Source organism: Plectropomus leopardus, chromosome 10, assembly GCF_026936395.1.
Source record: "Plectropomus leopardus strain MGB_pleo_1.0 chromosome 10, ASM2693639v1, whole genome shotgun sequence".
Lineage (NCBI taxonomy): Eukaryota > Metazoa > Chordata > Actinopteri > Perciformes > Serranidae > Plectropomus > Plectropomus leopardus.
The window spans coordinates 36005113-36026670 of record NC_142185.1 but is presented as its reverse complement, the minus strand read 5'-3'; the positions used below and the strand labels follow the sequence as shown (position 1 = coordinate 36026670).

Sequence of the window (21558 nt, the reverse complement as noted above, 5' to 3'; positions counted from 1 at the left end):
TGAGGGTGTGTGTGTGTGTGTGTGTGTGTGTGTGTGTGTGTGTACTCTGTTCCTTCAGTGTGCCTGCCAATCAGACGAGTGTGTAGTCGACCACAGTGTGTACATTCAGGTATTCATTATCTCTAAACTGTAATAATCACATTTACTTGTTACGCTCAGGAGACGACGGCGCTCATCGACATCAGAACCGTATGCTGCAATAATAACTTAACAGTCTGGAGCACACACACACACACACACACACACACACACACACACACACACACACACACACACACACACACACACACACACACACACACACACACACACACACACACACACACACACACACACGCGAGCGTGCGCACACACACACACACACACACACACACACAGAAACGATCTCATCCTGTCAAATTCTTACAAAAATTACATTCATTCTCATGGAAAAAATACTCTAAACAATACAGTCCTGTTGCTGTCTGTATTAATCTTTGTCACTTTACGATACATTTTAATGTTATCAACCCTTATCTTTATTATTTATTTTGATTTATTTTGACTCTGCACTCAGATCTCAATGGTAAATGAGCTCTCGATCTCAATGCAACTTCCTGATGAAATAAATTACTTTTTTGGGGGGATTTTTAAAGAAAGAAATGTGGAAACTGGTGATTTTTTTTTCTGTAAAACTTTTTGGAAATTTTATATTTTTTTTTATTTATTTTTTTAAAATTTGGGTTTAGTGTTGCTGATTTTTGTTTTCTTTAACATAAATACTTGGTAATTTATTTTACCATTTTTGTGATTCTTTAAAGTAAATTGGCCCTTTTTTTCTCAGAAAATTTTTGGCTTTCATTTTTAAGTAATTTTTTTGGGAATTCCTCAAAAATGACATGACTGTAAGAACCTCGTACATAATAATAATAATAATAATAATAATAATAATAATAATAATAATAATAATGATAATAATAATAATAATAATAATAATAATAATAAATAAACAAACAAACAAACAAACAAACAAACAAACAAACAAACAAAGCCAAAGGTTAGCTTTGCATTTTTGACCTGTTCAGATAAAACATCTTTTAGACGTGCCACATTGGGAGTGTGTTTCACTACTTTACTGATTAAATGATTAACCGATCGATGGAGAAAATAATGGCAGATTAACGGATGATGAAAACAATCATTAGTTGCAGCCTTCATGAATATTATCCACATTTTCCCTCAATATAAAAAACCTCCTCCAGTCCTCCTGCTCTACTCGTTAGTACAGTGCACAGCGTGCACCATGGTGGTGTGTTGAGGGCTTACATATTCCAGATGTTTCAAAGCGCCACTTGCTTCGTCTTGGGAGGATTTCTTAAGTGGAGGAAGACACAGGAAGAAGGTTACACAAGCTGCCGACCGTCCTTTAATCAACGGCAGCCGCTCTGAGCGGTCCGTGAATCTGTGCGATTAGTATCTACAGCCAAAGCAGCTCACTCCCAAAAAAAGATTAGTTCTAACACTAAGAGCGGAGAGCTGTGAGGCACAGAAGTGTGTTAGTGCAGTCAGAACGAAGCTTTGCTGCTCTGCTGGACCACAAACACACCAGAGTCCGCGGGAAGCTGCAGTCTGATTGGTTCAAAGCGTTTCAGAGAGAATCAGCGGAGACAGAAGTAAAGCAGAGGAGGAGGAGGAGGAGGAGGAGGAGGAAGAGGAGGAGGAGGAAGAGGAGGAGGAGGAAGAGGAGGAGGAGTCCCTGAAGGCACAACCAAGACTAAATGATGAATTAATCTGAGGTGAAACTGTTCTGCACCTCAGATTTACTCTTTAAATTTATCACTTTACTAAAAAACAGAAATGCCGCCACACAGTTGTTTGCCTCCGTGCAAAAATCAAGTTTCTCTCAGAGTTATTTTCACTTATTGTATTGTAATATTTCTGCATATTGGGGTCACTAAAGAAAAAATAAAAAAATTGCTCCCACCTGCGAGCTGAGCACATGGTATGATGTCAGCAGGAAACTGCATCATTTACAACGGCAAAACAATATTTTGATCATCGCTGGACTTAAAAACTGTTTTAAAATGCAAAATACTGGAATTGAACATGTAAACAAATAATGAATTAATTAATTTAAAAAAAAATTAAAATAAATGAATGAAAAAAAAATGCAATAAACTCTTGCTGGACTCCACAAACAGAAGATCTCTACAATCAGCACAGTTTACAGATTATTCAGCAGTTCAGCAGCTGACCAAATGCACAAAAAAAGGAGGAAAATAAATGTTGAAAAAGGAAAAAAAACACTGACACATTCCAGGCTGTAATAATCAGAAAAAATCTACTTAGCATGTAGTATATTGAAAATAATTAACTTTTAAATCTAAAAACATAGAAGCATCATGGCAAAAAAATGGCATTTACTGTAAAAGGTAAAAATTCCTAAAATAATAATAGATAGATATAAATTACACTGATGGTTCAATGAATCATGAATCAACTCAATGAATGTAGAAAATAATATTATTGTATAATATTTTTTAAAACTTGATTTGTATTTTTTCTTTTAAAGAAAGATAATAAGTAGTATGACTACAGGACATAATAGTATAGTCCTTGTTTCATGTCAGAAGTATTCAAAAGTTTATCTGAAGTTCATATCAGGCTTTAGCGTTCTGATTAAACTGAACTTAAAAAAAAAAAAAAAAAGGCCGCACAGATGCAGCTTCGGGCTCTATGATCACGCCATCATCTAACCTCCCGCTGCCGAACGCACAGCATCATCAGAGCGCAATCACACGGCAGGTTTGACCTCCTGCGCTCAGGACCAACATACACGTCTATACGAGCAAAGACACAAGACTGATGAACCGGACAAAAAGTCTGAATCATGTTTGCATGTGCAGACTATTTTTTATCTTTTTTTCCCCCCTGACAACTATTTTTTAAGAAAAGCCACAACATTAGCTGAAAATTTACAAAAAGTTACAAAGTGAAAACAAGAAAAAAAAAGAAGTGTTCAGTGTTGTTGAACTTGTATGTATTCTTAGCTTTTTTTTTTACTTTATACTTTGTTTGGTGATATATCTGATATGTGATTTTATGCTGTTTTATTGCTGTTGTTTTTTGAAAGGTGACCTTGAGTGTCCTGGAAGGTGCCCATAAATAAAATGTATTGTTATTATTATTATTATTATTATTATTATTGTTATTATTATTATTATATCAAATAACAACTGAAAAACACAATTTTGCCAAAGTGGACACAGTTTTCTACATGGAAATCACCGCTGCTGTCAAAAATAAGTAAGCCTTCGATATTGCCACTTCTCCCAAAATAAGTTGATTTCTTCTGTCATTTGTCGTCTGCTGAGAGCCGAGGTCAAACCTGAGCTCTCCGAAATCCTCAACCATATAACTTTACTTTCCTGGAACAAAAAGTGGATTAAAAAGTCTTTAACTCCCTTGGAGCCACAACGACTGATCCATCCAGACTGAGTTAACCCTCTGAAACCTGCAACGATGTCAGTCGCTCACACGTCTTTCACATGCATTTAAACCTCTGAAACCTGAGCACGCTCGCTTGATTTCCTCGGACAAACTCGGATAAAAAGGAAAAAAGCATTTTGGTGGGAAATGACCCAGAAATTCCAAAGCACTAGGGAAAAGAAACTGACCTGAAAATTTGGGAAAGAGGGAAAAAGATTCAGAAAACTATATTTATAATTGTTACTATTATTATTATTATTATTAGTAGTAGTAGTAGTAGTAATAGTAGTAGTAGTAGTAGTAGTAGTATTTTTTTTTTTTTTAACCTTTTTTCTTTTTCTTTACATTTTTTCTTGTCATATTTGTGCTAAATTTCAGGTAATTTTCTTGTCACTTTTAACTTCCGAATATTTAATAATTTATTAAAGAAATTAAACAAAAAGCAAAAGTTTCAAAGGGTTAAGTAGGAAAATGTGCGGCAGACTGAGAGCAGAGCTCCTCGGACACGGTGTGCACAGAGCTGCGTTAATTAGCCAGCTCGCTTTGACGTGAACCAAAAGCCTCATAAAACAGAGCCGGGCTCCACTGAACGCCCCCCAACGTCTGAACAGCGCTGGGATTTAAGACGCCAGCCCCGCCCACTCCCTCTCGCCTCACGCTTTTAATTGCTCCCCTCAACAAAAAACACAACGTAAACACGGCAGCATTTTGTGTATCTAACTCACAACGCACACACTGCAGCCCCCCCCCCCCACGCACGCACGCACACACACACACACTCCTTGTTAAACAGCAGTCTGCATCCTGCACGAGTGTTTACACTGAGAGGTAAACACATCAGTGTGTGTGTGTGTGTGTGTGTGTGTGTGTGTGTGTGTGAAGTGTCAGTGTGAAGAGCCGTGGTCAGAGCGCAGAGACCATAATGCATCTCTCTGTAAGGAAACAGCACATACACACACAGCTGATATGTGTGTGTGTGTGTGTGTGTGTGTGTGTGTGTGTGTGTGTGTGTGTGTGTGTGTGTGATCCAGCAGCATTTCTAATGAGGGTCAAACAAAGCAGCCGGAGATCTGTATTAAAGCAGCTCTGTGTAAACAGGCCGCTGCTCCAGCTGCTCCCACAATCAGCCGAGTCTCTGCGAGTCTCAGCGAGTCACTGCGTGTCTCAGCGAGTCTCAGCGTGTCACTGAGAGTCACTGCGAGTCTCTGCGAGTCACTGAGAGTCTTTGCGAGTCACTGAGAGTCTCTGCGAGTCACTGAGAGTCTTTGCGAGTCACTGTGAGTCTCTGCGAGTCACTGAGAGTCTTTGCGAGTCACTGAGAGTCTTTGTGAGTCACTGAGAGTCACTGAGAGTCTCTGTGAGTCACTGAGAGTCTTTGTGAGTCACTGAGAGTCTCTGCGAGTCACTGAGAGTCTTTGCGAGTCACTGCGAGTCACTGAGAGTCTCTGCGAGTCACTGAGAGTCTTTGCGAGTCACTGCGAGTCACTGAGAGTCTCTGGGAGTCACTGAGAGTCTCTGCGAGTCACTGAGAGTCTTTGCGAGTCACTGCGAGTCACTGAGAGTCTTTGCGAGTCACTGAGAGTCACTGCGAGTCACTGAGAGTCTCTGCGAGTCACTGAGAGTCACTGCGAGTCACTGAGAGTCTCTGCGAGTCACTGAGAGTCTCTGTGAGTCACTGAGAGTCACTGCGAGTCACTGAGAGTCTCTGCGAGTCACTGAGAGTCTGAGGTTTGAGAGGAAGCTCGCAGACGACTCAATAACTCCACATCAATAATTCAGTCGTTTCAATCTCTCCTTTGATTTGAGTCAATATCATTTCAGTGCGGCTGTGAGCCAAATCGAGGTCTGACCTTTTGTCCTCGAGGACTTTACGTGTTCCCGCCGTTTAAAGGTGCTCCAGTTTCACCACAAATACTCTGATGTCTGAGGTACTTGTACTGCGTTTGAGTATTTTCTTTTCACAGTATTTTTACTGTAAGTTCCACACTGTAAGAAGTAATGCTACCACAGGTGTTTTAATTGCTGAATAATGAGTTTTAGATACTTTTATCATATGAAACTAGAAGCTGTGGTGAATCCAGTGATACAACCACATCCTGTTAGCTTCTCACCATGAGGGATAAAGTATCTCTAAACTGCCGTGACCTCTGACCTCCACATATGTGAATGAAAATAGGTGCAGGGGGTTCCCACCAGTCTCCTCTTTGCAGACACTTCTGATAGTCGCCTGCAGTTTGGGGCAAAAACCACACAGTACTTACAAGCAGTATCAATCTGTTATTTTCACTTACTGTATTTAAATATTTCTGCATGTTGGGGTCCCTAAAAAAACAAGCTACAGCACACGGGACTGATGTCAGCAGGCGCCCGCGTCACTAAAGATGGCAAAGCACATTTTGGAGTGTGTTAAAAAAATAAAGAACAAACCTAATATTGGTTAAATAGATTTCGATAGATTTCTAGATAAAAAAATAAAATATTAAATTACATATTATATATGTATTATATACATATTACATGTTATACTTCATTATATGTAAATTTTCACACCAGCCCAACCCAATATTTACACCGTTCGTGTTCGGTCATCAGTTACTCGTGGAGAATTCTGCCTGCGCTGCCTTTACGGACCCCCAAACCTCCGAATTTAGAGAGGGGACACAGAATGATTCACAGGGACACAGATGCAAAAAGAGAAAATAAAAGTTTGGTGTCCTGAGCTGCCAACAAGACAACATGAAGCGCATTGAGACAGTCATTGTCTCCTTTTCAGAAGCAAACGTCTATCAAGGCCGTCTCCACTGCAAACCCTCTCCTCAAAGAAACGAACGTCCTGCTGTTCAGTGACGACAGCCTCACTTCGCAAAGAAAATGAAAACAAAGAAACCATCAACACGTGAAATATACATCAAACACACTGCAGGCTGCACAGCAAAATCTGAGCTCTCTGCAGCGCCGTCTTTAAGGTCAATCCTTCAGAAACTGACTAAACTGATTTTTCCCAGCGACTCCCATCACATTTAAAATGGGAAAATTACTTATTAAATTGCCCTCGTGGTCCCAGAGCGTCGTAAAACTTTCTCAAATGGCGTAAATGACCTTTTAAACCTTCACTTCAAAGAAATGAGGTTCTCCGGTGACAGCTGGAGATTGCATTGATCCGATATTAACCGTGTTTCAGCAAAAGAGCACGACGTGACGAATGTCCGCCGTGTCCCAGAGTTGTATCGGCTGTGAGGAAACACTCAAGTTATAAAATATGAGCAGCGTGAGGTCGAGGTTTCATCAAGCACACCCTTAAATTCCACTAACGCTCATTTAATAAAGGTAGAACTTTTCCAATGATTTTAAAGGTTTTTAAATTGAGATTAACTTTGAAGTTTTTCCCATTTTTATACCGAGGCGTCCCGGGACACGCGTTAGCGTCCCGAGCCGACGTCACTGAGGAGACAGAGCAGGTGAGCAGAGAGATCCACAGCAGAGATGAGTTAGAGCTTCAGTGAGCGAGAGGGATTAAAACACACACGAGCTCAGCGAGGACAGCCAGCGGCTACAGCAGGGATACTCAACCTACGGCCCGCAGGCCAAAACTGGCCCCTGATAGGCTGCCGGGGGGCCCCCAACCATTTTCTAATTCACAAAAAAAAAAATAAAGTGATTCACACTGAAAATTGTTTTTGTACTTTTAGTCTCCATAAAGTGTCAGAGACATAAAACAGCATCAAAATAGAGCTTGTTGATCAAAAAAAGAGCCAGTGGAGGATCCCCCCCCGTCCCCCAACAGAGGTCTGAGATAAGACACTAATGTCCTGAAATCCTAAAATTGTCCTGAAATCCTAAAATTGTCCTGAAATCCTAGAAATTTCCTTTTATCCTAAACACGTCCTAAAATCTGAGAAATGCCCTAAAATCCTGGAAACGTCCTTAAACCCTAGAAACATCCTAAAATCCAGGAATTGTTCTTAAATCCTAAAATTGTCCTAAAATCCCAGCAATGTCCTAAAACCAGACAAATGTCCTTAAATCCTAGACTTGTGCTAACATCCTAGAAACCTCCTAACATCCTAAAAAATGTTCTATAACTTAGAAATCTCCTAAAATCCTAGAAACATGTCATGGGGCCGCTGTGACCGGCCCCTGGCCTCCTGTCACTTTGCTAAAGGGCCCCCAGGCACAGCGAGTTGAGTGTCCCTGCTGCAGTGAGACAATCATTGATTCATCATCACAAACGTCACATGAAGACACACAGGACAGACAGGAAGTGTGCTCGTGTTAGTGTGTGTGTGTGTGTGTGTGTGTGTGTGTGTGTGTGTGTGTGTGTGTGTGTGTGTTTACCTCTTTGGCTCTCTGAACGGCATCACTGGGGGGGTTTCTGATCTGTGGAGACGACTTGGTGTTGATCTTATCGTAGAGCTGAAACCAAAAGATAAACATCAATCAATCAATCATCAATCAATCAATCAGTCGGTGAAAAGCAGCGAGGTGATCAATGACGCTCGTTAACAGCTGACTGATGAACGAGTCCGTCAGATGAGATCCAGACAATCCTTCCTTTAATGATATTGACACATTTATTGTTCTGTGATTATTGATCAGTTTAACAGGTCTGAAACAGACGCCAAAGCAGTTCTTTCAAAACCATTTTTTTATTCAACAAAAGAAGCTGAAGGTCTCAAATATCAAAAATTCTGACACACAAACTTAAAATGACGTAACCTAAATGAAATGAATCAGGAGCGATCTGATTAGAGATGAAGAGTTTATTTCAGTTTCGGTTTTATATCATTTTTGTTATTTAGCTCCATGCAGGGCTGTCAAAGTTAAGGCCTGAATATTAATATCACGCTGAACACTGATGACTGCAGAGGCAGTCTTCACAGAAATATGCTCACGTTTCCTTTCAGCACCATTTTTGACCTTTGAGGTTATTCTGGAGAGTAATTGTTGTTCTGGATTGTTGCAATAATAATATATTCACGTTGGCATAAAGCGAGCATGTTTGTCCGCTCCAATATTAATAAGAGTACAAAAGACTTGAAAAATAACCCTTTAAGTTACATTTAGAACAGATAAAAAATGAGAAATGCAATTAATTTGAGATTAATCACGAGTTAACTATGGACAATCCTGCGATTAATCCCAATTACATATCTGTAACAGCCCTAAGCACATGTAATGTAGATGTAAAATTCCACAACTTTTCCAGGCCTGGAAAATGTGATTGAGAAATTCCTTTTCCAGGTTTTCCATGATGTGAAGACTGATATACGCCGATCTCTGAATCAGCAGCTCGGCTGCATCTGCTTTCATTTCTTTCTTTTGTTCCAACTTTATTTATATTTTCTAATCCTTTGGGATGTGAAAACATGCACATGTACATTTACACAAATATTCAGCCACACTCTCCCATCCAGGTTTACGCAAATAACCGAAATATTAAAAAACAAAACAAAAAACAGAGAAATAGATGTGAGCAGTCTTTTTTCATGCGCGTTCAGTGAGTCAGTGAAGTGATTCAGAAATGACAGCTGCAAACTATTCAAATAAAGTTTCATCATAGCTAAAAAAAAAAGGTGACCAAGTTCCTTTGGTCTTGGGTGTGATCTAAATGCTCTACATCTTTCACCGTCTCTTCTTTATTTCTGTCTCTCGCAGTATAGAGGACGTTGTTTACTGTAAACAGTATTATGTGGCAGAACCGCGGCTATCTTTGGGAGTGTGGAGACAAAATGTGGTTAAAAGTTTTGTGTTTTTCAAGTGAAAATGGTTAAAAACACAGCAGTTATCCTCATTTGTCCCACGCGTCCTCAGCTGTCTGTCTGTTTGGTTTTGTTTGGCTTCGGAGCGTCAGTAACAATTTTTTTTGTTTTGCTCTTTTTTGATTTTAACTGCTAACAAGAAGAAACTGTTTTCGCATCTCTCTGACTGAAGGACGGCAGACACGAGAGCTCTGTCTGTAAAAACCCAGCTGACTAATAAACCGCGCTGACTAGACGGGTTTGTGAGGGTCTAGTCAGAGCCGAGGAGCGTGGGCGTATTTAAGAGATTTTATGTTTGTAGACAAAATGTCCCTGAAAACACAGAGTGAACAAAGGCAGCAGCTGTAGCTGCGACCGCAGCAGAGGGCTGTTTCCACCAGACATCATCTGAAACAACGATTATCGCGTTCAGAGACGCAGCCGTGTGATGTTTGACAAGCACGACGTCTGGTGTGTTTTCATTTAACCTCCTGTGCAGAACATCACACACACACGCACGCACGCACGCACGCACGCACGCACGCACGCACGCACGCACGCACGCACACACACACACACACACACACACACACACACACAACAACATCAGCAGCAGCAGCAGCAGGTGATGCCGGACTTCATCAGAAAATGCAAAAACCTCAAAAATCTGTATTTATCAATATAATCTGTATTTATCTGTATAAATCAAATATTAAAAGTATTGCAGAGATGGAAAAACTAACAAATAATTCGAAATCAAGAGGAGGAGTACACGGACACAATAATCTGAACAGTCTACAGCTCTTATTCCCTTTTTCACATTTTTTTTGCATGTAGGCTATTATCATCATTACTGTTACTGTTATAACTGTCTTTTTTTTATTTTCTATCTCACCTGGTTTGCTAACAAAAAAATGTGGGAATGTAAAAGAAAAATGTGGAAAACATATAAATCTATGTAAATTCATGTTAATTCCTACAGTAAAGTGTTAAAAACTCTTCTTTACGTTATTTTTGCTGTGTGTATTACCAGTGTTGGATAATTATGTGCAAACTGTGCAGAGCTGCAGAGAGACTTGCAGACTGTTACATAATGTTTGTACAGTGTATGTCACAGTGTCTGACAATGATGTTTTTGTTCTGTGCTTTGACAAGAAAAAGACTTTCTAATAAAATCTAAGATTGTTAAAGTTATTTTGAAATAAGGGGATAACCAGCGCGGTTTCCATTACAGCTCTGTTACAGTGGAAAATAACTGCTTCAAACCATCAGCTAATGCACTGAACGAGCAGTAAAAACACATCTGCTTTATTTCTGTGAAGTGATCCGTTTGTGTGATTCTCTAACAGCCCATCCAGACACATGCACATGCACACACACACACACACACACACACACACGCACACACATGCGCACACACGTGCACACACGCGCACACACGTACACACACACACACACACACACACACACACGTGTACACACACACACACAGTTGGAAGGATGATGTTGCATCTCTCATCACTAACCAACACAACAAAAAGAGATCCTGGGAGTGACGACACGTCTCATGAGTACATCTGTGTCCCCCCCTTCATGAGGACACTGTCTCAGAAAGACAAACACAACACACTCCTCAGGAAATCCTTATAAGACTACCAAAATAAAGCCGACAGCCCGAGGGCTGAGTCGTTCTCGGTGCCACCGAGTGCGTGCCGTCCCACATGCTGTCTGCAGCCACCAAGCACGCATACATATGTACCGCGCTCCTGTTTTTCAGGGGGAGAGTCGTCAACATCTCTCTGCCAAACAAAGTCGGGCTGACCTCTGAGGCGTTTATTTGAAAAAGATTCTGCAGCTCACAACTGAACAAGCTGCAGAAATATTCAAATATTTACAGGTAGGAGGTGTGTATCACATGCTGAGAACCTGGTAGTGTTAATTCAAGTGTGCTGATTAAAACGTTTGACCCTTTGAGACCGGAGTAATTTGGCCTGAATTAAAAAAAAAAAAAAGTAAAGACAGCAACAAGCAACGAAAGAAGAACTGACCCGAAAGTTAGCAAGAAATCAATAAAAAGAACAAGAAAAGTACCTAAAAATTAGTTTTAAAAAAAGGAAAATATATTTTTTTAAAAATCTAACAAAAACATAAAAAAAATATAGTAATAATTTTGTAAATTGGTTTAGTAAAAAGGTTTTTCTTTTTTTTCTTTTTTTTCCCCCCTAGACTTTTCCCCCGAGCTTAAAAAAATAATTTTAACATATCTACTTTCTTGCAGTTTATGGAATATTTCCTACCTTGCCTACATTGCTTTTTTGTCCTCATGTAGAGAAATCTCAAGAAATTGAACCAATTTGTTTCAGGCTCGAAGGTTTAAACGTCTGTGAAAGGCGATTGAACACATCACAAGAAAATAGTTTTGAAAAACAAAAGTTTGAAATTTAAGCGGCTTAATTTTTTTGAAAAATGTGAAGAAAGCAACAAGCAATGAAAGAAGAAATTACCCAAAATTTAGCAAGGATAAAGTACAAGAAAATGAGCTGGAAAATAAATTTTTAAAAAATAAATATATAAACAAACCAAAAAAAATATTAAAAGAGAAAAATAAATGTAAAAAAATACAGAATAAAAATACAAATAAATGTAATATTTAGATAATTAGCCTTTGAAAAAGATTTGCTCAATGTTCAAAGGTTTAAACAACACAAGAAAAGTGATGTGGATGCAGGTTTCAAAGGGTTAAACATGTGACGGGCACCAGCATGACTGCATCACGTCTTTATGAGCCACAACAAGCAACAGAGAAACAATATGAGATCTTAATTTCCTGTTAGCGACAAATAAATCCAGACGTTTCCTTGAGGGCAAATTATCGCCCTGCCTCCATCAGCCTGGAAGCCTACAGAGCTTTAGAAACAGGCACATGAGGAAAAACTACAAATGCACTCCACTAAAGCGCCTCATTATACGTGTCAAACGCCAAAAACACACACGGGGGGGAAGCCGGGCTGACTTTAAATTAGCTCGAGGCATCTCTTGACAAAACACTCTTCCTGCAAACACATCAGAAAGAGAAGCAGCAGGAAAACACACTCACCCAGGAGACGGTAAGTGGTTTGTCAGAAAGAAGCAAACGAGACTCGAGTTATCTGAACTCCATCCGCCCGGAGCCTGCAGGATTTCTGGTTTCCTCCGACCGTTTTCGGCAGCGCGGAGGCAACTTTGAGCCACACAGAGAGTGATGGAGGCAGCGCCGGCTGTGAACGGCACTGAGGCCTGACAATAGAAGCCATTGTTGCCTCACTGCCCTCCTCTGTCCTCCTCCGACTCCCCCTCCTCTCAGAGCGGGGCAAGGGTGTGAATGTGAGGCTGAAAAGGAGACATCTGCAGCCCCAGGCTCCCACTGACACTGCTGCACACACACACACACACACACACACGCATGCACGCACGCACGCACGCACGCACTGCACATCCACCATTCTCCTGCAACCCACTTCAACCTATTCAGCCTCCAGCAACATACACACATGCAAACTCACACACCTCTTTAGCAAACCCCTTCTCCTCAATTAACTCTGTGCTAGTTCCCTCGAATGTTTTCTTTTCAGCTTCTTCAGACGATTATGCGTCTCGTTAGAGATGAAGGTTGGCCTGAACGCTGATTTTAGCGCCTGTCTTTGCAAACGTGACACGAGCCGATGTTTGCAAAGATCACAAGTTTGAAACGCAGAGCAGCTGTGACCAGGAGGGAGAGGAAATCGACTGACAATTCGTCCGTCTTCTTTCTACAGCTATTAACCCTTAAAACCAACCAAAGAGCTGCTCAAAGAGGTCACTCAGCGTGTTTAAATGATGCTAGAAGAAGTCAAATTATTGTGTTATTCCGACTGAATCTGGGCTTTTAAAATACACGTAAACATGTTTGTCTGACTGAAATCGAATTAAAAAAAGAACAAAAACAGAATGTAGGTGTTGACTATATTTGAATATCGTCTCCTCTTTATCTTCCACAGCAGCTGATGGAGGCAGCGACGGAGCAGCAGCTCTGCCATTCAGTGGTTGATGTTTTTGATAAAACGACCTCAAATCCCCGTCGGTAAGGGCTTTCTGACAGCGAGGTAAATATTCTAAATATAGCGTACACTAAAACTGGTACTGATTTTATTTAAGGTGGCTTCAAACTAATCAATGAAGGTAGAGTTTCATTATATGTGCGTGACGTTTTCTGCTCTGAAGTTAAGCTTAATAAACACTTGTGACTGTGATTGGGTCGATATCATAGACTGTATAAATAAGTTTATAGCTGCTAGCTGAAAGACGGCTCATCTCCACCTGCTGTGGACGAATCAGACATACTTCATCAATAAATGGATTATCTCCTGGTGCTGGTACACTGGGACGAGGACAGGGGACCAATTAAATGGTCTAATCGAACTGTAACTGCAGCCCCACTAAACTGTGCACGGAAACATACTGACTGCTCCAACTCAGTGATTGTGGAAACTCAAAAGGACTCTGAGGGGGAAAATCCACAAAAACGCACTGCGGCTGCTGACAGCACCACGAACTGCTCATCACCTGCAGCCGCTGTCTGTCAGTCTGATTTTCAAAACACGACACTTGAATGATATTACAGCACAAACACAACCAAAGTTTTGCAGCTGAGTGCAGTTTGCCCTTTTGTTGCATCCATATGGCAAAGTGCACATGTTGCCTTACAGAAGACAGCAGAGAGAAAGTAGAAATACCACTCAAGTTACACTTAGATTTCCATCCATGTCTGTGACATCAGCAGCCTAACATTACGGCGGCAAAAGCCTCAGAGACAGAGGACACGCTTTACACTTATTTTTTAAATATTTGCATCAAAGCACTCGACATTGAATATGAACATTCACTCCATTAATTGTTGTTTTTCTTTTCTCTTATGAGTGCTCTCCAGCACTCATAATTATAATATTCTGATTTTCTAATTTCTCAATATTTCTTTCCTTTAAATGACTCAATTGTTGGATAACACTGTTTGCAAATCCTCACGTCTTGCCAACAAATCTTGTGTTTGACACCCAGAGACGCAGAGAGAGCCCGGAGTAAACAAAATGGATTAAGGGAATAATAACAGACAAAACGATGCTCTGAGAGCGAAAACTGTGAAAGGATCTAAAATGCTGTCTGGCCTCTCTGAAGCTGCTGGAAACTGAGATTTTGTGACCCAATATGGTGGTGATAAAGCGAAGCAGCATCCACGAGTCACCGCAGACGAACCGGCCATCAGTCACCGCGCACGCTCTGCCACCGCACGCACTCACATGCAGACCAGATACTGGAGGAGTTTAATGACATATTTAAAAACAACATGACCTTTTTAGATTGCCTCCAGAGCGATGAGCAGCCTGGTGTGTGCAGGTGGAAGGAAGCTTTTTATGCCTGATATTCATCATGCAAAGGCCAGCGCGCAGAGCGAACGCAGAGTCATGTGACATATCGACAGCACGACCGCATCCAGAAGCACCTGCTGTCTATTCACTGGGGGGCTCAAAGTACTGGTCTGGGGGCAATAACCAGCCAGCTACACACAAACATCGCAGACGTGTTTAATTCTCTCGCCCGCTTTAATATTACACACACTGGTATCGCTGTGCTTACAAAATGCCGCTGAGTGTTTGACAGCCACAGCATTTCATCATGGTGGATCAAACAGCTGATGGTCCGACAGCAGCGCAGTGAGACAGACAAACAGAGCGCAGCTTCTCCTCACAGCACCAAAGTGTCTGAAACAGACACATCTGCAGAGGTGAAAGTGACTTCTTTAGACTCTACAGACGACTTTGTGTTAGTTTCAGCTTTAATCAGACTTTGGATGAATTATTTAGAAACAGCAGGACGCATCGCTCCGTGTCTCATCCAGCCGCTCGCGCTGAGCTCTCATTATTATTACCAGGGACAGATGTGATGTTTTGGGGGCCCGGGGCCACAAGCACATGAGCTTATTTTCAGCCTTTCTCTAACTGGGAATGTCGGCAGGCTGTCGGCAGCTATAGGAGAAGTAGGCCAACTCAAAAGGTTTTAATTCCTGAGTAAAATGATTAACAGCACAGAAGTTTGACAGAAGCTGAAGTCAGAGTCCTGCAGTCAGGAGAGGTTGGACTATTATCAGCACAATGTGCTTCAATTTACCTGAAGTTTGTTTCAGATGGAGCTTTTCATTTTTATACAATGCTGGAAAGTTTAATAAATAATAACAAATCATATGTTTATTACACTCCAACACACCATGGTCACATGACACTGTGTCAGTGAACTATGAGGGCAAAAAACAAACCACAAAAAAAACCAAAAAACAAACTAGTCGTTCTTTAATCGTAATCAGAGTAAAATGTTCAGTTAATGGTGGTATTGATTTTAGGTTTGAGGCTCGGACCTTTGCTGTGAGGACATTTTAGTACCTGGACCTCTGTGAGTTTTAGTAGAATAGGTCCTCCAGCTGGTGATGCTGCTCGACAGTATATTTGTCATGTTCAATGTCTGACAGAAAATAAATATTTAAACCAACATTAACCTGATGATATCTTCATATCTCACTGAGGAGTCAAAGGAACCTTTAAGCTCGACAGAAATAGTGATCTGATGTACATCGTGATATATATCAATATCAACTGATAGGAAAAAAAATATTGTGATAAGACTTTATTCCGTATCGCTCAGCCCTATGTCTGATCCACATCATTTCATAAAGGTGACCAAAATGAGGCTGCACAGCTTGAACACCATCTAGTATGCGGAAACAGACATGGTCCTGGATGTCTATTCTAAGCACATATCTAAAGACTCGGTTTCAGCCACAAAACCAACAACTTGCCTCACTTCCTTGGTGCCTCACCTGCACTAAAATCCTGTCTCATCACGCCTCTCCTCTCACCAATGCACCTTTTTTTGTTGTTTTTCTTTTCTCTGTCGATATTTTTTTATCCCAAAGAAAGTGCAGATGTTGTAAATGTGAAATCATAAATCACAACAGTTCCTGTTGCCAATAAAGTCAATAAGTCATCATTCCAAAAAAAAGGCCCATAATGAGTGTTTTTCAATGTGCTTCACTTACATCGAGCAGCGTGTGTAGATGCTGGTCCTGGAAAACACTGTGGAGGAAATCCAGATCCTTTTCACTGCAGTCTGTCAGAGCGTGGATCTCCTCTAAACTGTCCAACACCTGAGACACAGCCCCTGCAGCGCACACACACACACACACACACACACACACACACACACACACACACACACACACACACACACACACACACACACACACACACACACACACACACACACACACACACACACACACAAACGTCACCTCATGGCGCTTTGCGGTGAACGTGCACATGCACTGAAATTTGCATCACTCTGTATTTATAACTGATGTGAACGATAAAACCAATCTTCTAAAAACAGAATAACAAAAATAACAGCTAAAAAGAGTTTAAGAGAAACAAACATCAGCATCACAACACGGAGAGAAGCAGCAGATACGTACGTTCAGCTGCCAGTAGTCCTAACAGGCGGGAAGCATTAATAAAAACAAACATATGAACAGACAAATAAACACAAGTGCAAATATAAATGTTTAAGGATTGTTTGTTATTGTGCTTTTGCTTCTTTTCTGTGTTATATATAATGTTATAATGTCCCATGTTCATAGTAAAGGTGGCCAATTTTAGTATCATAAATGCATTCTGCCTTTCTACTTGAACAAGTTTGAGCCTGAAAATGAGCAGAATCGGTCCTCTTTATAAAACTGCTGGGAGCAAATATTTTTGGGAGGGTGACAAATAGAAATGTGTCTGCAAGTGTTTTCCTTTTACGGCATCTAGTAACCCGTGTAATGGATAAAATGTCAGACCGGAGAGAACAATCATCGTCTCGCTGAGTGTGGAGTGTTTGTGTCGTCTTTTTGGATGTGTTGCATTTAAGAGCAGCTCGAACAGAGTCGGTTTGTTTCTGCAGGGCCGGACGGAGAAAAGCAGAACACAAAATAAAAAATAAAAAAAACAGAGGACAAACCAGAGGAAGGAAATCTAAGGGAGGAAGTCGGTGAAATGAAACGATAACAAATGTAAAGTGTGTGTGTGTGTGTGTGTGTGTGTGTGTGTGTGTGTGTGTGTGTGTGTGTGTGTGTGTGTGTACCTGAGGAGGTTGGGTCTTCAGAGAAGTCGTGGAGTTCCTCGGGGGGGTCTCCATAGAAAGAATTGAACTTGTGACTGGACACGGCAGCCAGAACGGCCCCCTGAGACAAAACAACGACATGTGGAGCTGTGATCTGACAAACACTGATGGTGTCATGACAACAAGCCTCAAATGTTGCATGCTTGCATGCTTGCGTGTGTGTGTGAGAGGATGCAAACCTTGAGCTTCCTCCTGGAGTTGAACTTCCTCAGCTGCTCCACGGTCTCTGGCAGGTGGATTTTGTAGGCGTAGCGGTCCCTCTCCTTGGAAATACAGAGAGAACAAAGTTACCAACACAACCTAACAAGACAATGCCCCAAAATCAGCAAAAATTTGTAAAAAATAAGAAAATTAGCAGAAAATAAGCACCAAAAAAGTAAAAGAAACAAAAACAAACAAGAAAAAGTTGTAAAAAGCACTGGAAAAACGTAATTATACATATAGTTTTCTGGATACTGTTTCCTTTTTTTGAATAATTTTCTAATAATCTCTTTTGTAAAATTGATTTTTTAAATGTTTTTTTGTCACCTTTTACTAATTTCCTGCAATTTGTGGAATCACTCATATTACCAAGTTGCTTGTTGGCTTTTCCATGATTTTTTTTGCACCAATTTGCTCACATTTCAAAGGTTTAAATAGCTGTTAAAGACAACTGAAAGCAGGACAAGAAAAGTGATGTCAATCTAGGTTTCAAAGGGTTAACAACAAACTTTGTTGTCTAAAATGACATCAATGCACTGAAACAGTAAACCTTAACTGCGGATATAATAATTAGAAATGTTTTTTGTGAAAGTTCTGTAAAAATAACACCTTTTCATGTTGGTTCATATCGACACAGACGCACTGATACTGAGGTTTCTCAGGGAGGACGATATCATATCAGATATGGCTGATGTATCGTCAGACTCTGGTAATGAGCGTGCATGTTCACCCGAGTCTGATTATGCTGCTTCATCTGGACGCTGCAGAAGTGGATTCGTCTGAACGTTCTGCAGTCGAGTTTCAGACTAAAATGCAGCAGTGAGCAGGGTGCCCCTTAAAATGTGTCGCTGTGAACGATGTGTCAGACGGCCCTCAGACGGATCGCAAGAGTCTCAGCTGAATTGTCATCTTTAAGTGCCCCTCCATCACTGTCCACAGAGGAAGACACAGTAAAAGCCTCTGCTGACAACACGACAGGCAGCAACACCGCTGAGCCGCCGCTCGCTGTCATTGTTTTCCTGTGTGAGGAGCTGCGGCACCCAGCGACTCATCGTTACGTGATGGCTTCAGGCGACACGGTTTCACTTTTCTGCTCTCAGAAAACTTTGACAAAAGTCAAAACTTTTGATGAACATCTCAGAGACTCCCCACACACCACAGCGGGTCACACGATCCCAAATATTGGCGATGTTGCAGGCAGACATGAGACGGTGCATACACTCTCTGAAACCACCATCGATACTCCTTATTGGTTCTTTTTCATTACTATATAATAGCTTTTTAAATATGCATTATTTAAAAAAATAATAAATTCAGAACAGGGTAAGAACTGAGTATTTAAATGTAAAAGGGACTGTTCATTATTGATGACAGGGAGGGGGTGGAGCAAAAGGAGGGGGGCATGTCAAGTCATTTTTTAAGCACTGGGGAGGGTCGAATGTTTTTTATTTTGGCGTGGGGGAGGAGTATACAACTTTAAATGGCTGTATTTTTTTTTACTGACAATTTTTAAAAAATTGCTTTTTTTCATTTTTTAAATTTTTTTTGGTAATTTATGTGTAAAAATTATTGTCTTTTTATTATTTAAACAATTTAACAATTATTGATGAAAATGCAGGCTTTTTTTGAGAGATTTTTAAAGAAAAAAATATTTTTTCCTTAAATTTTTTTGACAATTTTTTTGTTAAAAAAATTGGGGTTTCTTTTTGTTAAAACAATTAACATAGCCTGAAACTGTAAAAACAGAAAATTATTGTTGTATAAGTAAGTATAAGTTCTGACAGTCCTTGAATACATCATGCGTTATTATACAGGTTTGTGGAACAACATTTCAGGACTTTTCCTAAACTTTCAGGGTTTATTTAGTTTTCCAAAACTTTTCAAGGACTAGAATTTACTATTTGCAAGTTCAAGGACTTTTCCATGTTTTTAATGACTGTATGAACCCTGAACAGTGATAAAGGTAAGATGTGCAGTAGAAACCCCCAAAAGAGTCAAACTATGAGTACCTTGAGCCAGGGGTGGTTCAGAGCCTCGTAGACGGTGATCCTCTCAGCGGGGTCCAGCATCAGCATGCGCCTCACCAGATCCTTGGCGCTCTCGGAGATTTGGCCCCACTGGCGCGGATTCATCTGCACAAAGTAATACAAAGACTTTTCAGGATTGGTCCTGTGGTCCATAAGTGCCAAAATGATGTTTTGGCAATTTTTAAGTAATGCTAAAAATAAGGGATTAACGACAGCGTCTGCTGCATTAATTACACAGACTGTAAATAAAAAAGGGGTCTTCGTGAGGAATGACAGAGAGTGACACACACAGCACATTTTGGGGATATTTTTTCCCCTTTTACTTCTTGGGACGGGCTGTATTTTGTATTTTTGTATTTACTGTCAATTTTAGAAATCGTGGCTATTTTTATATTCTAACATTCTAGTAAAATTTTACTGATTTTTACTGATTTTAATAGAAAAAAAAAAGATTTTTTTTCTTGAAAAAAAACAATTTATCAAAACCAGAAGAAATTGCCCAAACAGAAATTAGTGTGGATTTTCAAGTTTATGACAGTCCTCTAACGTCATAAAAAGAAATCATAAAATCCTAGCTTTAAAGTCTGAGCATTTCGAAGAGTTTTGAAAGATTGATTTAAGACATTTTAAGGCCAATTAAGGCCTTATTTTTAAATGAATGTATTCAATGCCTTCCACGGGACCCCTGTTTTAAAGATGTGAACTGTGGCTAAATTACAAAGATAACATCTAAGTTTATGAAAAAACAGAAATGTCATATAATCTGCAAACATCAGCTAAAGCTGTGCTGTAATTAACATTATAGGAATAACATGCAAATCCAATTAAAGTGCGGGCAGCCTCTTTTTAGACTCTTGAGTTTAATGTATGAAGCCGCACGTTTATTGCACTCAGAGACCGTCGAGGCTCTCTGGACGACCTCCTGACCTTGTATTTGCCCTTGCAGATGGCTTCGAACAGACGCTCCTTGGTGCCGTAGAAAGGCAGGCAGCCCGAGAGGAGGATGAAGAGGATGACTCCGCAGCCCCACACGTCCACAGGTTTACCGTACGGCTCTCTCTTCACCACCTCCGGGGCCATGAAGTGAGGAGTTCCCACCCGACCTGGGGTCACAGAGACAGAGAAAGTGTAGAAATCCAAAGTATGCACGCGTGACACACACACACACACACACACACACACACACACACACACACACACACACACACACACACACACACACACACACACACACACACACACACACACACACACACACACACACACACACACACACAAAGGTGTTAACACACATGCAAAGTTGTAAACACACAAACACACACAAAGAGGCGCTAAATGGGACTTTTTTATTCTTTAATAACTGATATTTTTACATATCTGAACTGTAACAGGGAAGTGTGTTTGCGTGAACTTTATATAGGATGTTTTGTTTCCAACCATCAATTCATAGTTACACGAAAGAGGAAACAAACGTTTGGGGTGGCGTTGTTTCCTGTTTCTCAAGAACAGCAAACAACAGTTTTCACGATAAAGTTAAAAAGATAAAAAGATGCTAGATTTTCCAGTGTTGAAAATGCAAAATGAAGAGGACTTTTGGTGCGTTGCTTTGAAAAAAAAAGAGCCAGAACTTTTCTTGCCTTTATTTCTTTTCTTTTTCTTTTTTTTAAAAATAATTTTAAGTTTGCTTTAGTTTCAAAATGTTAAATACAAACAGAAAAAAAGAAAAGAAAATCAGACACAAAACATACAGAAATGAAAATAAATATATTTTAAAAAAATATGGAAAATGTCTAGGGGTAATAGATTTAGATGATAGATTTTTTTTTTTTTTTAACCTTTTTTAGGTAATTTTCTTTTTTCATTTCATTTTAATATTTCTTGCTAATTTTGGGGTAATTTCT

At 40.2% G+C, this 21558-nt stretch overlaps 1 protein-coding gene across 17 annotated transcripts in view; it reads right to left on the bottom strand.

The window, feature by feature from the left end:
• The window catches only part of caska (calcium/calmodulin-dependent serine protein kinase a), a 163865-nt gene that overhangs the window by 28675 nt on the left and 113632 nt on the right, over window positions 1-21558 (bottom strand). For 7 of the 17 annotated variants that reach the window (XM_088083758.1, XM_088083757.1, XM_088083765.1 and 4 more), the window contains exons 7-14: window positions 20585-20760; window positions 19640-19762; window positions 17609-17692; window positions 17391-17490; window positions 16741-16758; window positions 16309-16430; window positions 7804-7881; window positions 1306-1353 (exon numbers count right to left, since the gene is read on the bottom strand). In XM_088083758.1, the coding sequence (XP_087939884.1) occupies window positions 1306-1353; window positions 7804-7881; window positions 16309-16430; window positions 16741-16758; window positions 17391-17490; window positions 17609-17692; window positions 19640-19762; window positions 20585-20760 (749 nt within the window). The remainder of the gene's footprint in view (window positions 1-1305; window positions 1354-7803; window positions 7882-16308; window positions 16431-16740; window positions 16759-17390; window positions 17491-17608; window positions 17693-19639; window positions 19763-20584; window positions 20761-21558) is intronic. The other 10 variants (XM_088083763.1, XM_088083766.1, XM_088083768.1 and 7 more) reach the window with 3 other exon arrangements.